General features: G+C 33.8%; 1 protein-coding gene across 1 annotated transcript; it reads right to left on the reverse strand.

The window, feature by feature from the left end:
* Nucleotides 1-12768: 12768 nt before the first annotated feature.
* On the reverse strand, nucleotides 12769-15060 carry LOC108475634 (PI-PLC X domain-containing protein At5g67130-like). Its single transcript, XM_017777617.2, has 8 exons — nucleotides 14917-15060; nucleotides 14564-14686; nucleotides 14287-14418; nucleotides 14119-14217; nucleotides 13724-14027; nucleotides 13404-13627; nucleotides 13246-13332; nucleotides 12769-13154 (listed from the first exon to the last, which is right to left on the reverse strand). Exons 1-8 carry the CDS (start codon nucleotides 15004-15006, stop codon nucleotides 13110-13112), a joined length of 1104 nt encoding a protein of 367 aa, XP_017633106.1. The 5' UTR covers nucleotides 15007-15060; the 3' UTR covers nucleotides 12769-13109.
* Between the last annotated feature and the right edge of the window lie 1962 nt (nucleotides 15061-17022).

Consider the following 17022-nt stretch of genomic DNA (forward strand, 5'->3'; position numbering starts at 1 on the left):
CTAAGTCTTCTCCAGAGTAATGCTCAATGTTAACACTCTTCTTTTTGTGTGTCCTTAAGTAATAGTAGGGATTCTTTTGTAAGAGCTTATGATTTGCTCTTTATCGTTTAAATGAACATTAATGGAGATGCATTTTGTCATGGTCTTTTCATCCTCATTAACTTTATACTTTTTCCCACTTCTCACTGCTTGTCATTGCATATATCTCACATCATCCCATTATGCTTGTTGGTCCCAATACTTTGATGCTTCTCTATAGTTTTCTTTTCCATTCAATTTTTAGGTGCTCAGATATCAACGATATAAACAAACCCGTTACAAATCTTGAAATCGATTTCGAGAAAGCTATTTGTTTAGGAGAGTTTGAAGCTGAGGAAAATGCTGAAGACTATGTCTCGTCTCCTGACTTACTAAGAATGGTAGAACACGAAGATAAACATATTCTACCTCATTAAGAATCTGTTGAGATAGTAAACTTGGGAAATGAAGAAAAGAGGCAAGAAGTGAAGATTGGGACCTCTATTTCAGATAACACCAAACATGATTTGATCGCTTTGCTTCATGAGTACAAAGATGTATTTGCATGGTCGTATCAGGACATGCCAGGATTGGATGAGGATGTAGTGGTCCATAGACTCCCATTGAAACCAGAATGCAGACCCATTCAACAGAAGCTAAGATGAATGAGACCTGAAATACTGTTAAAGATAAAAGAAGAAGTCAAGAAACGGTTTGATGCTGGCTTCCTACAAGTCTCTAAGTACCCAGAATGGGTAGCTAACATAGTACCAATACCGAAGAAAGACAGTAAGGTACGAATGTGTATGGATTATCGCAATCTGAATCGAGCAAGTCCTAAAGATAATTTTCCCTTGCCACATATCGATACATTGGTGGATAACACAGCAAAACATTCATTATTTTCGTTCATGGATGGATTCTCGGGTTATAATCAGATAAAGATGGCTCTTGAGGATATGGAGAAAACTACTTTGGTAACGATGTGAGGAATATTCTGTTATAAGGTGATGTCGTTCGGATTAAAGAACGCTGGGGCAACATATCAGAGGGCTATGGTGATGTTGTTTCATGACATGATGCACAAATAAATAGAAGTCTATGTCGATGATATGATCGCCAAATCCAATAGGGAAAGAGAACATGTTGGGAACCTCAGGAAGTTGTTCGAAAGACTGAGAAAGTTCAAGCTGAAGCTTAATCCAGCCAAGTGTACGTTTGGAGCTACCTAAGGAAAATTGCTAGGCTTCATCGTCAACAAGAAAGGCATTGAAGTTGATCCAGATAAGATAAAAGCCATACAAGAACTACCACCTCCTCGCACGCAAAAAGAAGTCAGAGGATTTTTAGGGAGGTTGAACTATATTGCTCGGTTCATTACTCAACTTAACAACCAGTGTGACCCAATTTTTTGACTCATTCGAAAACATAATCCGGGAGAATGGAACGAGGAGTGCCAAGTGGCTTTTGACAAGATAAAACAGTATTTGTCTAATGCTCCGGTACTAGTACTGCCAATTCCAGGAAGACCGTTAATATTGTATCTGACTGTGTTCAAAAATTCAATGGGTTGCGTACTGGGGCAACATGATGAGTCAGGGAAAAGAGAAAAGGTGATTTACTATCTCAGCAAAAAGTTCACAGAATATGAGACAAAGTACTCGTCAATTGAAAAATTCTGTTGCGCTTTGGTTTGGGCAGTTCGAAGGCTCAGGCAATATATATTGTATCATACGACATCGTTAATTTCAAAGCTGGACCCAATAAAGTACATGATGGAATCACCTGAGCTCTTAGGAAGAATGGCACGATGGCAGATCCTACTATCAGAATACGACATCGTCTATGTAAGCCAAAAGTCAATAAAATGGAGTGAAATCGCTGATTTCTTAGTAACTCGAACAATGGAAGAATACGAGCCATTGAGATTTGATTTCTCAGATGAAGACTTGATATGCATTACGGGAAAAAAATGTGAGTCATCCAAAGAGAAGTTATGGAAGATGAGCTTTGATGGTACATCGAATACATTGGGGCATAGGATTGGAGCAGTCTTAGTATCACCAGAAGGGAACCATTATCCGTTCACTGCCAGCTGAATTTCTACTGTACCAATAACATAGCGGAATATGAGGCCTGTATTATGGGACTTCGTGCAGCTATTAAACGAAACGTCAAAATCTTAGAGGTGTACGGGGACTCAGCGTTGGTGATATACCAAATCCGTAGAGATTGGGAAGTGAGAGATTCGAAATTAGTTAAATACAGCGATCTAGTTGTAGGACTATTTAAAGAATTCAAAGAAATAACTTTTAATTACTTCCCATGAGAAGAAAACCAATTGGCTGATGCCTTGGCCATTTTGGCTTCAATGTTCAAAGGGAACAGAGAAACAGAAATAATGCCTCTTCAAATGAGCGTATATGAAGTCCCTGCACATTGTTTCAGCATTGAAAAAGAGCCAGATGGACGGCCATGGTTCCATGATATCTTAGAATATGTCAAGAATCAAAAGTATCCCGAACAAGCAAATGAGAACGATAAAAAAACAATCAGGAGAATGGCAGTAGGATTTGTTCTTGATGGGGACATTCTGTACAAAAGAGGAAAAGATCAAGTGCTCTTGAGATGCGTGAATGTTGTTGAAGCCAGAAAAATACTTGAAAATGTCCGTGAGGGAATTTGTGGGACACATGCCAATGGTTTCACTATGGCCAGGAAGATAATGAGACTCGGTTATTACTGGCTGACGATGGAAAGTGACTGCATTAGTTTTGCACGTAAATGCCACAAATGTCAAATTTATGGTGATAAAATTCATATAGCCCCTTTGCCTCTTCATGTCATGACTTCTCCGTGGCCTTTTTCTATGTGGGGCATGGATGTTATAGGGCCAATTTCCCCAAAAGCTTCTAATAGACACCGATTCATTTTTGTAGTGATAGATTACTTCACGAAATGGATAGAAGCCGCTTCATTTGCTAATGTAACAAAAACTGCAGTTTGCAGGTTCTTAAAAAAGAAAATCATTTGTCGATATGGTTTGCCTGAAAGAATCATTTCAGATAACGCCTTGAATTTGAACAACAAGATGATGAAGGAAGTGTGTAAACAATTTCAAATAAGGCATCATAACTCCTCACCCTATCACCCGAAAATGAATGGAGCAGTTGAAGCGGCCAACAAGAATATTAAGAAGATTATTGGGAAAATGACCGAGACATATAAAGACTGGCACGAGAAGCTACCATTCGCTTTGTATACATATCGCACATCTGTGCAGACATCTACGGGAGCAACTCCTTTCTTTCTGATCTATGGAATGGAAGCTGTGCTACCCATCGAAGTTGAGATCCCCTCTCTACGAGTCTTAATGGAGTCAAAACTAGAGGAAGCAGAGTAGGTTCGAGCTCGATATGACCAGTTAAACCTTATCGAAGAAAAACATTTGAAGGAAATCTGTCATGGACAGATGTACCAGAAGAGAATGGTCACGGCCCATGACAAGAAAGTATGGCCAAGAGAATTCCAAGAAGGAGAACTCGTGCTGAGAAAGATTCTCCCAATACAAAAAGACTTCCAAGAAAAATGGGCACCAAATTGGGAATGACCATATGTCGTAAAGAAGGCTTTCTCAGGTGGAGATTTGATTCTCACTGAGATGGATGGGAAAGAGTTACCTAACCCAGTGAACTCAGATGCTGTAAAGAAATATTATGCCTAAAAAAAAAGAGAGAGAGATCAAGATGAAAACCCGAAAAGGGCATCTTGATGAACAAAAAAGGATTAGGATGAAAACCTGAGAGGGCGTCCTAATGAAGTAAACCTGGGCTTAAAGAGCAAGGCGATTTGAACGGTGGGTCAAACGGCAAGACTATAGTATTTGAAGTATCTCTGAAAGCTCGAAATCTTCTACGTAAGAAGCCATGCTCGAAAAGATTCTTGATTAAGTAACGTGGAAGAGATCATGCGTTGAATATCTAGAGCATTTGTATTTACTAAATGCGATTCCTCTTTCTTTATGACAGCTTTTTACTGTCCTTGGTTAACCTTTTTGTTTGTTACCTTCGAAATAAATAAATGTGAAGTACCTCTTTTGTACCTACCTGACCATTTTCATGCATCTCATTGTATGGTTTATTCGAATGATAAATAGTATAATGACATACTCTAAACAAAAGAAATGTTGAGCATTACCCGGATGAGAATTCGATAAGTACGAGGCCTCAAAGCAAGGACAAAGTTCAACAAGGGGCAAAAGAGTGGTATCTGAGAAATACAGATTACTCGTAAAGCTGGAGAACGGGTACAAAGCCTGAAGAGAAAGTCAAGAATCGAAGCAATGAATGCAAGTCATCACAAGAATCGTGACGAAAAGAGATATATGACAAACAAGTCTAAGGCACATAGCATAATCATGTAGGCATACAAGCATTTAAGACAAGCATGCGCATACCATGATAACATCATGCATGACATATGCAGGTACTCCAGTAGAGCGAGAGGTTTTGATGATATTTATACTGGATCAAGGGAAAAGACACTTGAAGTTCCACCAGATGATATGTTTTGGTATCCTGATATTTTTATTTCTGTTTTTCAAAAAAATTAACTTATATTGCGAGATGTGAGTTGAGCCTCGGGTCACACGCCAAGGTATTTTCAATTTCTATTTTTCAAAAATCAACTCATATTGCGAGAGGTGAGTTGAGCCTCAGGTCACACGCCGAGGTATTTTCAATTTCTGTTTTTCAAAAATTAACTCATATTGCGAAAGGTGAGTTGAGCCTCGGGTCACACACTGAGGTATCTTTAATTCCTGTTTTTCAAAAAATCAACTCATATTACGAGAGGTGAGTTGAGCCTCAAGTCACGCACTGAGATATTTTCAATTTATGTTTTTTCAAAAAAATCAACTCATATTGCGAGAAGTGAGTTGAGCCTTTTAGTCTCTGTTTTTCAAAAAATCAACTCATATTGCAAGATGTGAGTTGAGTCTCAGGTCACACATTGAGGTATTTTCAATTTTTTACTTTTTTCAAAAATTAACTCATAATCCGAAAGATGAGTTAAACGTCAGTTTGTATGCCGAGCTATTTTCGATGTTTGTTTTTCTATAAAGAATAAAGATTAGAGCTAATCGAATATACAGATTTTGCCTTCCTGAAGTTGCAGTAGAGCAGGTTGAAACTACAAGTCTTATCTCCATGAAGTTGTAGCGGAACCCGGAAGTTGTAGTGGAGCGGACCAAAGATATTAGACCTTATCTCCCTGAATTTGCAGTGGGGCGATGGAGCAGATCGAAGCTATGAACCTCAAATCCCTAAAGAAGCGAGCAAAGTGAATCTACGAGTCATATCTCTGAAGTTGTGGTGAGATAGATCAAAGCTATAAGACACAGTAGACTGGGACGAAGCTACAGAAAGAGAGGAGCACCAAGGAAGTCAAGGCTCGACGCGGCCGGGCCAAATTGGTCTTTCTTAAAAGTCTTTGCTCTGTTCTCGTTACACGATAACGAGCAAAGAGGGGCAGTTGTACACACCAATTTTGGCTCGAGCCAAAAAAATAACCCAACTACCCACCCAATTACATAAACCCAATACCTAATACCTAATTAAACCAAAAGCCCAGAATTCTTTTAACCCTAGCCCACAACAAATAAAAAAAAAACTAAAAACCCTAGCTAGCCACCGCCCTAAGTCTTCAGCCAACTACCCTCTTCTGACACCACTCACCTGCCCACTGCCTCCACCGCCGTTCACCTGCAAAAATTAAAGGGAGAAAAGACAGTATACATAAAAAAATAGAAATCTTGTAAAGAAATGGGCTATATAAGCCACCAAAAATCAGATGTAAGGGGGTTTTTTTTTTTAATACAAAAAAAAGAAATAGAAGTAGCACGAATAAAAAGATAGATCCAAACACCAATAGGAGCATTAAATCTTAGCAAGAAGTATTAAAAAAAAGGAATAGATTCGAACGAAAGGTTTTTTATCTATTTTCCCTTATATTTATTTGTTTTTTTTCGAATCTATCTACACACTTAGATTTATTTTCCTTTATTGTTTTTTTTTACACATACAATTTAAAAATATAATAAAATAATAATAAAATAATACCTTTTTAGATTTTCGGCCACCGCGTGGGTTGTCGGCGGCGATCGGTGGGGGGAGTGGCTGGGGCCCTCTCCGGAGCAGGTACCTGCAGAGAGAAAACAAAAGAAAGAAACTTTTTTTAAAAAAACTGATTACAAATGATTTTTTTTCTCATTTTTTAACTTATATAAACCATGCAAAACGACGTCGTTTTGGCCGGCGTCCATAAGCCCCAAAACGACTTCATTTTGGCCCTTAACTCAGGACCCGATCCATCCGACCTGAACCCGTCTCAGGATCCGCGTGTTTTTTACTTAATGGTCTATTTGCGCATTAGGCCCTTCCGCTTTTTTATGTTCTGCAATCAAGTTTCTATTTATTTTAATTTGGCCCCGAAATTCGTTATGCTCTGCAATTCGGCTCCCCATGCTATGCTGCGTTTTGAGGGGAAGGAATAATTTTTGTTTCGGTCCTTCCAGATTACGCGCGTGTTGCATTTTGATCCTTTTCCCTTTATTTCTTTTAAATTTGCCCCAAAACTCTGTTTTTAGTTCAATTTTAGTCCTTTCTTGTTTATTTTCGTTTCTTTATTATTATTATTATTATTATTATTATTATTATTATTATTATTATTATTATTATTATTATTATTATTATTATTATATATTAGTGTATACTTTTTATTATATACGTATATGCATATATATTTTGTATATAGTATTATTTTTATTACTTTATTTTAATATTTTTATTATATTTGCTTTTGTATTTTAATATTATTATTATTATTATTATTATTATTATTATTATTATTATTATTAGTGTATACTTTTTATTATATACGTATATGTATATATATTTATATATAGTTTTATTCTTTATTACTTTATTTTAATATTTTATTATATTTACTTTTTGTATCTCAATATTATTATTATTATTAACGCTCTTATTGTTACTATTATTACTATCTTTTATGTCTATTTTATTAATACTATTATTATAATCTTATTTTATTATTATCATTCTTGTTAATACATTCTTATTATTTTTTACCATATTATTATTTTATATATTATTATTGTTATTAACATATATTATTATTAATGTATTATTATTTTCTATTATTTTATTAATATCATTGTTATCATTTTATTATTATTATTATTATTATTATTATTATTATTATTATTATTTTTTAATATTACTATTATAATTATTTTATTTTTATGTTTATTTACTTACTGTTATGTTATTAAATCATTAATTTATTGTTATTAACATATTATTATTGTTAATGTATTATTATTATTATTATTATTATTATTATTATTATTATTATTATTATTATTATCACTATTATTTTTATTTTTATTACTATTATCATTTTAAAAAAATTATTGTTACTATTATTCTTTTACCATTTAATACATATTATTACTACTATTATTATTATTATTAATATTAGTGTATGTTTTTATTATATGTGTATATATATATTTATATATTTATATATAGTATTATTTTTAATTACTTTATTCTAATATTATTATTATATTATATGTCCTCCTTTACGTGTTTATTTATTTATTATTTTATTATTAATTAATTTAGCATTATTAATTATTGTTTATTATTGTCCTTGTTAACATGTCATCATTTTATTAATCTATGATTGTTAATATTGATAATATTTTATTATTTTCTACTTTGACTTGTCGTGTCATTATTATTATTATTTCATTATTATTAGTGTATATATTAATATTATTGTTTTTTATTCTAATATTGTATTTTAATATTTTTCATTAATTGTATCATCGTTTGCATTATTTACAAATTAGTATTGCGAATAATATTATTTTCTATGTTTTTAATTAATTTTAATAAATAATGCAACGTACCGATTTCAACACTGAGTCACTGATTTCATCGCTATGTTTGGTGAATATTATTGGCTGATGATAAAAATGAGACGTCCTTTTAAAAAACCAAAATTTCAAATTCTCGTAGTTCAATCGGATCGCAATTAAATATTAAATTAAACTTGTATATTTTAAAATTAAGACAACGCGTATTTAAAAAGATACTAATTTTGGGTGTCGCGAGGGTGCTAATACCTTCCTCGCGCGTAACCGACTCTCGAACCCTATTTTTCTCTGGATTTTCGCGTAGACCCAAATTCGGTCTTCATTTTTGTTCAAGAATAAATTTTCTTTTCTAAAAAGAAGATTTATTAGGTGTCCAATCACACCTAGTAAAAAGATCGTTGGCGACTCATTTTCTTTTTAAAACCGAAATTCCATTTTCAAATTTTCAAATAATCGCCTCAACTAGCGATTAAAGCGAAATTTTTAGGTCGCTACAGAGAGTATGTGAAGGAGTTCAGCGAACTAATGCTTCAAATTACAGATTTGATTGAGAAAGAGGCATTCTTCTTTTTCATGGATGGGCTGAAGTTGTGTGTTAAACAAGAATTGGAATGTCGAGGGCTCCAAGAACTGTCGAAAGTCATAATCATGGCAGAATCTTTAATCGAGCTTGTTCCGAGGAAAGACAAGTTCAAGTCTTCCAAGTCTAGAGAGAAGAGCAGTGATAGGGAAGATGAAGATGGACATGTTAAGTTTAGTGACAGTAATGGTGGCCATAGTGGTAATGGGAAACCAAAAAATGGGAAGAGGAAACCCAAAAGTCGTGGGAAAAGAAGAAAGGGCTATTGAAATGCTTCATTTAAACTATCCAAAGTGATTTATGTTTTCTGCCATCAGAGACAATGACAAGCCAGAAAAAGCTTCGATGAGACTTGGTTCGATTGTGCGTGGGGTCGAAACCAAGAGGGGCAATAAGAATGAGAAGAAGCCAATGAAGTGTTTCTTATATTGTGGTCCCATAAGATGCAGGACTATCTAGATAGATCTAAACTGCCTGCAATCACTAAAGAAGTTAAAGTGGAGCCTATTAAGGATAAGGTGTTGGATCTTGGATCAATGATGCTCAAATATGCTAAGGCGAAGAGGGATTGCAAGCCTCAAGGGTTTATATATGTGAACATCAACATCGTAGTCAGAAGAAGAATGTTCTTATTGATATAAATGCATCAGACCTGCTCATATCGAAGAAAGTTGGGGGTAAACTTAGTCTCTCAGTGAGTGAATCAACTAAGAAGATCAAGATTGTTAATTCCAAAGAGGTCTCGACTGTGGCTGTAGCACCAAGAGTTGAACTACATATCGGTCAATGGAAAGGCAAGGAAGACTTCGAGGTAATCCACTTAGATGATTACTTAGCTAGAATTTTCTTGGCAAGATTAATGCTCTTTTGGTTTCTTTTGCCGATTGTATATGCATTCTAGATACTCGACAATCATAATGCGTTGTGCCAGTAAGTTGAGACATGAAGGGCGGAACGAAGGTATTGTCGACAATCTAGCTAGCTGAGGATATTCCATATGAAAGGAATATTGACTTGGTAGATGAGAGTGCTATGAAGACCCATTTGGGAACGCTAAAGGGGAAAAAAATTGATATGAAGCCTGTTAAGTCATTAGAGGGTCTATCACCTAAAAGAGATGTGGGTTGTGCATCATGCTTTAGAGGTAAAGTAGTAATGCAAATTGGGCAGACAAGACGAGACGAGTAAATGCAACAAGCAAGGTACATCTCAAACACTTTGGTATTGTTTTACATTTTGACTTATCATTGGCTTATAAAAGACACATGGACCATTTTAAAGTTCTGAAGCGGGTAAGTTGATAGGCTTATAAACTAGAGTAAGTGACAAGACTCAAGGTGAACCCGATATTGAAGGTAGGCATGCCTAAACCTATTTGTGAGGATCAAGAGGATCCTAATTGAGGCAAGTCACAATGAGGGCAAGTAAGAGTTGTAGCCTCTTACAATCAAGATGTATAAAAGAGAAATACAATGTGAGTTAGGCGATGATAGAGACATAAATCGATGTAAATGTTTCGAGAGGTGGGATGACCTGATGGAGAGAGAAGTCGAGAACAGCCGAGCATCGACACCATTCCAAGACGGGTCCAACCAGTTTTATTTCAAAGACGGAGTGAGGGCGTCGCAAGAATGGGTAGGGGAGAATGTCATGGGTTGCAGCTCAAAACCCGTGACCATTGCACACAGAACGACCCATAGAGGTCAACTTATTAAATGGGGCTCATTTGACCCATATGAACTATCTCGATCCGTGGAATCTGTGGAGAAACCCATCTACTTGAAGCCTTGGTGGCCCAGTGAAACACTCCAGTAAAATTAGAGTTACTATGGTAAATAGTGTAAATCTTAAAGAGATAAGATCGTATAGAGTTTAAATCCCTTAAGAGATAAGATCGTATAGAGTTTAAATCCCTTAAGACTCTCAATTTTAGATAGACTCTAATCTTGATCGTCGGTGTAACTCAATCTATACCGTTGGTTCTGAGGAAGCTCAACTATAAATAGAGGTCTCCCCCTTCATTTGCAATCACTTCATTCATAGTTCAAATATATTTGAGGGCATTTACTCAAACACTTGGCATGCTATTTTCCTTTAGCTTTTCTGTTCTTTGTTGCTCTTTCATTTCAAGTGTGCTTCTGCTATATTTTCGGTACCTTAGAGAATTTCTTCGAGAATCCTCACCTTTGCGACAATTAGGCTGACTTAGGTAGATTCGAAGCAAAGAAATCACCTAAAGTCGTGTGGTTTGCAAGACTAAAGGTCTAGCCTCTTGACATATGCATGTGAAAATTACATATTTAGACTACATCGATGTATTTAAAAATAAAATACAATAAATAATGAAACATTTAGTTTTAAACTAATTAATAGTAACATATGAAATTATTTCAAAAAAATAACATATGAAATATATATAATATTAAAATGAAAAAATTAAATTAACTTTTAACACCAACAATTAACAACATTATTAATAAAAAATTCCATCACACTCGTATTCCATTTAACTTGAATTCTATTTAACTTATATGGGCTATTTTACTAAAATAACCCAAAAAATTCATTATTTACGTAAATGACCCTAGAAAAAATAATCACCTAAATGACCTAAAATTAACAGTGTTGAGCGGTTTTGGACACCCCATGGCTAGCACTCATGTCCCAAATTCCTAAAAAAATCACCTAATGATTGGAAAAGTGTTTAAAAAAAATTTTGGTGCAGGCCAGTGCATGGTAGGCACCCATGTATTTTTTTCGGTATCTAAAAAAATTTTTGGGTTTTGGCTTTGTGGTGGCCAACACCACTTTTAATATGCTCAAAGAGTAAGATAGCTTGAGAGCCAAGCCCATGGTGTGCATGCCCATTAATAATAGTTGTCCATGCTGCCACATTAGGTGAAAAGATGTTGGAAAATGACTTGTGAGTATCACTGATACATATCTATAAGGGATGTTCCAACATAAACATTAAAATGGAATGGTGTTTTGATTAAGTGTGCATGAAGTAATTGTCCTGTTGAAGAGATTTCAGGCACGAACATGCATGAAAGAGAACTAAGAATGTTGACCTTGTATGCGTTATTTGTAATCTGCACATATTCAGGCCTCTTTGTATTGCTCATTTTGAATATAACCAGACATCATTGAATTCCATGTCATAGGATTTCTTTCCCCTCGTGTTTCTTCAAACAGCTTTAAAGCTTTACCAATTTTCCCACTCCTAAAATATACAGAAATCATGGTGTTGGTAGAAACTATTATTCTTTGAAACATCTTTTAAAATAATCTTATTGAATCTTCAGCTCGGCCGCAAGCAACATACCCTTTAATCAGTAGATGATATGAAATTGAATTTGTCTCAACGAGTGTATTGAATATCAGTTCAACATCATCAATCCTACCAATTGATATAAGGCCTCTAATAAGTTAGTTTGAAGCATTCAAACACGGATTTGTTACTCCATCATAGACTCTCTTAGCATTAGCAATAGCTTTACAATCAGAATAAAATTCAATGAGTACACCACCAATTATGTGATCAAATTCAAATCCATATTTGATCAAAATCCTGTGAACAAGTCTCCTTTCACGTAAATCAGCTAACCTGCTACAAGCACTTATAACAAAATCCAAAGTGGTGTTGGCCACCACAAAGCCAAAACCCAAAATTTTTTTAGATACAAAAAAAAAAATACATGGGTGCCAGCCATGGAATGGCCTGCATCAAAAAAATTAAATTTTTAAATACTTTTCTAATCATCGAGTGATTTTTTGGGGATTGGGAATATGGGTGTCAGTCATGGGGTGTCCAAAACCCTCAACACTGTTTATTTCAGGTTATTTAGGTGATTATTTTTTAACTAGAGTCATTTATATAAATAATCAATTTTGGGGGGTTATTTTGGTAACATAACCAACTTAGATTCCTATTAACTAGTTTTTTTTCTTTTATTTAAAACATATATTTTAAAATATATGTTTGCAACTAGTAAACTAGTATAGAAAATTGATGATGAAAAAATAAAACAAGGATAATTTAAACATTTAAAATTTTAATATATAATTTCTTCGCCTTTGGGGTCTTAAGCTCTCGACGACGACGATGATAATAATAAGCTTAAAATTGCCACAGACAAATTACCCATACCAATAAAAATTTAATTGGGCAAATTCAATATCACGGACCATTTAAATGCATAACTTATGAATAAATGTGTTCCTTTTTAATTATGTATTTCTCCTGAATTAGAACCCGAATCAAACTGTTGAGCCCTTGAACCAGATTTCAAAATCAATAGGATAAAGCCAGCTATTCAGTGTTAGACTGAATCATTGATACAAGCCAAACCAAATAGCTAGTTTCAAATCCTCAATTGACAACTGCAGATCAACCATTTTTGAAACTTTCAACGAGACGAGAGTAATGGCTGTTCCTCCCTGTCAGGATTAATAAGTAAATAATGCTACCTAAGGCATATAAATAATATAAACATTATATAGTATGTTCACCAATAGTAAGCTATTAAGAGACAAAAACGAGATTCATTGGTCCTTTGTTGCAGAACATGTTGCTGATGATGATCCAGGCTGCAACCGAGCAATATGTGCTTTAATCACTTGGGATGATATTGTATAATCAGACCATAGATTAGAGTAAAACGAGTTATGCCTATCTTACCACGCATGAATGGACATCGTCACAGCCGCATAGCAATTGGCCATTCAATTTGTCAACAGCTTGGAACACTCCTCCTCCATCACTTCTCTGCAACAATAATCCCAAGATGAAGCAGGGCTATAAAACTGCTTAGCTAAGAGCACCGGTGAAATATTTACCTTATAATAGTCAACAGCGACAAAGTTAGCCCAACGGTTGCCTGATCTTCCATAGCATGTATCAAGCATACTAATAAGACTTGCTGAATTGTCTTCACAAGCCATTACTTTGAATGCAATGGAATGGAAATGGTTTATCAAAACCAGAGATTTAGTTTTATCATTGAGTGGCGCCGACTCTCCGCGGTTGCTACATTCTCCTGGATGCTCCCCAACATCCCCATCTGAAATTTTAGGACAAAACGTTTCTCAATGCTATCAAATGTTGGCAAGTTCATTTTTAGACAGATTTTCTCTTTTAAGTGAGAAAGTTGTAGTACAGTGATTTTCAACCACGTAGTTCCATTGATATGCTATTCCTTCACTTTCTTGCTTTGACTTGGCTGAAGTGAAGACAACAAATCTTTGGTTACTGGCAACCATATCCTTTACTAATGGCCAATCTTGACCATTTTGTGGCATACTTGAGACTGGAAACCAATACTTCATTAAACCTGCATCTTTGAAAACTTTGGATAACCCATTTGGGGTCTCAACATAGTCTTCTAGGAACAGTGTCACAATTTCTGATGGATTTCCAGATAAAAATGCCTCAACTTCCTTTAAAGTGTCAATAGCAAGCCACTGTAAAGAAAATCCAAGGGCTTTCAGTTTCTTTTTCAAGAAGACGCAAAACGAAATAAAAACAATGGGAATTGGGATCTGAATTGCATACAAATGCAGTGTAGTCATGGCATCTCCCCCCAAAAGAATGGCACAACCATATATCTCCCTTGAAATCATATGTATCAAGCATCAGTGCTCGAACTCCATTCTGTAAAAGAGAAATTAATCAGCTAGAGGTGAAATCGTAATACACGGAACATGATTTAAAAAGCCTTACATTTAACTGTTGTGTTACATTGTCTTCTTGATTTAAAAAGGTAAGTCGAATTCCAGTGTGAAGCGGCTCCACTTCGTTGGCAAAGGAATTATGTGTTGTCAAATATGCATATCTGTTGAATGGTAAAGAATTCTTCTCGCAAAAATATGATATCTATGTTAGTGAAATATGTGAAACTCGGACTCGAAAAGCATCCAACAGTCACTCAAACACAAAATTCATTCATGAACCCTGAAATCTTTCAAATAAACCAAGGAAATCAACGATACAAGTTTACCATAAACTCGAATTGGTTGGTAGTTGTTGATCGGATACATCTTAAGCCATCAAATGCTTCAGAACAAGAAAAACAAGATAGCCCGGTTTGGCAGTCTGCATCAGACGAACATTCATCTCCAAGCTGCAGTAAAAAAGAACAACATTAAAATGAAGTGTCAGAAAGGACCTGGCACTTGAAAGATGAAGCAAACATGTCAGGAGAGGTCCGAGGTTGCTATAGAGCAGAAAGTAAAACATTATATTTATCTCTTTCAGATACTGACTCCAGACTAATACCGGAGCAATCTCTGACTTCTCTTAACGTGTTTTCTTTCTCTTTCAGGTCCACTCTCAAAACAAAATAGTAGTAACCTTGCATTGTCCATTAGAGCAAGCAAAAGTAGCAGTTATAACAGCAAAACTGATAAGAGAACCTGAAAACAGGAATCTTGGGTGTTCCATTGTTTTTTTTTTTAAATGGAAGTATGAATTTTGGGTATTGGAGATAAATTTGCAGAGGATAAAAGGAAAAGGAAAAAAATGGTGTGTTTGGGAAGTAATCAAGTAAAGATCAAATTCTATGGAGAAAATGCCAATGGATGGATTGCTAAACGATAAAGAAGGAAAGCCAGGGAACATTGTACTCTCAGTCATGGACACTAACAATGAAAATGGAACAAAAATATAGTTATATGTTATTCAACCCGACAAAACCGGCCAATCAGATTGATTGAACTAGAAAACGGCTGGTTATCGGTCCAAAAAGGATATTCAACTGTTTTTTAAGCCAATCATTCAGAATTCTTTTGAATCAGGAACCGATTGAACATGCTTCAAGTAATTGATAATATTTCGGCTCCTTGTTTTAGCCCAATTACTTAATAGGAATCAAAATAATTAAAGATTATGTTGAGTGAATGATAAAGTACAATGCATGGACAAAGAATTTTAGTTTGGAATTTGAAGATGATATTATTAAAAGAGACAATCACAAATTTTAGAAGAAATAATCTCTATAAACGGTAAAATGGATTCAAAGCATACTTTAATCTTAAAAAGAATTCAAACATCACATCAAGATTTAGAAATAATAATATTAATTAAAATAAATTTCTAATGATTAGTTTTTGTTATGTTGTTATTTTATTTGTATTTATTTTTTTATTTTCTTTTAAAATTTTTAACAATTGAGTTGATTAAATAAAAATTTATGATATCATCGATTTCATCACCAATTCCATTTTAGAAAGAACATTGGTGATAGATTATATTAGAATGGTCTAATATGTAGTTTGTCCATTGAATTTGTTCAAAAAAATTTATTTGGTATTTTTTTTGTACTAATTGGTACTTGAACTTGTATTCTGTCACTCAAGTTGGTACTTTTGCTCTAACACCATTAGTTTATGCCGACATGACATTGATAGCTAATCTGGTGGTGACATGTGACAAATTCTCAATATGCCATGTGACGAGCATAAATTTAAAAATAAATTAATTGATAAAAAAGAATATAATTTTTTGTCGAAGTTCATTGTTGATGTGAAAAAATTATATTTTTTAATTAATTTATATATTTTTAAAATTTTTAAAATTGATATATGTCACGTTGCAAACTGATAGGTTGTCATGTGTTACTAATAAATTGATTATCAATATCAATTGAATATAAAGTAATGACGTTAATGAAAAGATACCGACCTAAATAATAGAATATAAATTCAAATACTAATTAAATTTAAAAGAAATTAAATTACTTATACTTACTAAGTATTTTGGAGTAGTTAAATGTGCGTATTAACCCTATTAGAAAACTGTGTACTGTTATTTTTACCTTATTTTTCGTACGCTTTTAAGTAAGAAACCCTTCTTGTCTTCTTCCGTTGCACTTTCCGAGGTCTGAAAGGCGAAATTTCATAGATTATTCAGTTTGTTTTCAGCCTACCTTCAACTATTCAGTTTGAACTTTAAAATTTTATTCTTTTATCTAGCATTTAGATTTGTTTAAAAGTTAAATATTTATTCAATCTAATAAATTTTAATTACACCATTCTAAAAATCAGATGTACCAAAATATTTTCTCTTTTAACTTTGAATGGACCGGATTCAAATTATTGTATGGGTTTATTTGAAATTATTTTAACATTTTATTTAATATTTATTTTTTAATTTTTAAATTTATATTTTTATCAAATCACCTTAAAGTAATAAAAAAATAATATTTTTTAACTTTGTTGATATGGCATATGCTTCAGTATTTAATTATTTTTTAAAAATTCAAAATAATTTTACAAAATTTATTTTTTAAAATTAAAAATCATTAAAATTATTTAAAAATATAAAATATATTCTTTTAAAATATTTTTAAAATTAATTAAATGCTGACATGTCCTCCATGTAGTAATCTATGTATATGTCAATAAAATTAAGGAATGTTAGCTTTTTTATCTATTTTAAAATAATTTGATAAAAATATAT

This window comes from Gossypium arboreum, chromosome 3, assembly GCF_025698485.1.
Source record: "Gossypium arboreum isolate Shixiya-1 chromosome 3, ASM2569848v2, whole genome shotgun sequence".
In the NCBI taxonomy this organism is placed as follows: domain Eukaryota; kingdom Viridiplantae; phylum Streptophyta; class Magnoliopsida; order Malvales; family Malvaceae; genus Gossypium; species Gossypium arboreum.

Bases quoted from the DNA above. Each gene is read 5' to 3' on its own strand.
- LOC108475634 (XM_017777617.2), bottom strand. From the start codon at position 15,006: ATGGAACACCCAAGATTCCTGTTTTCAGGTTCTCTTATCAGTTTTGCT. The intron at 14,687-14,916 runs GTTACTACTATT...TTTTTACTGCAG, and splicing joins GCTCTAATGGACAATGCAAG to CTTGGAGATGAATGTTCGTC. The intron at 13,333-13,403 runs GTAAATATTTCA...TTATTGTTGCAG, and splicing joins TCGCTGTTGACTATTATAAG to AGAAGTGATGGAGGAGGAGT.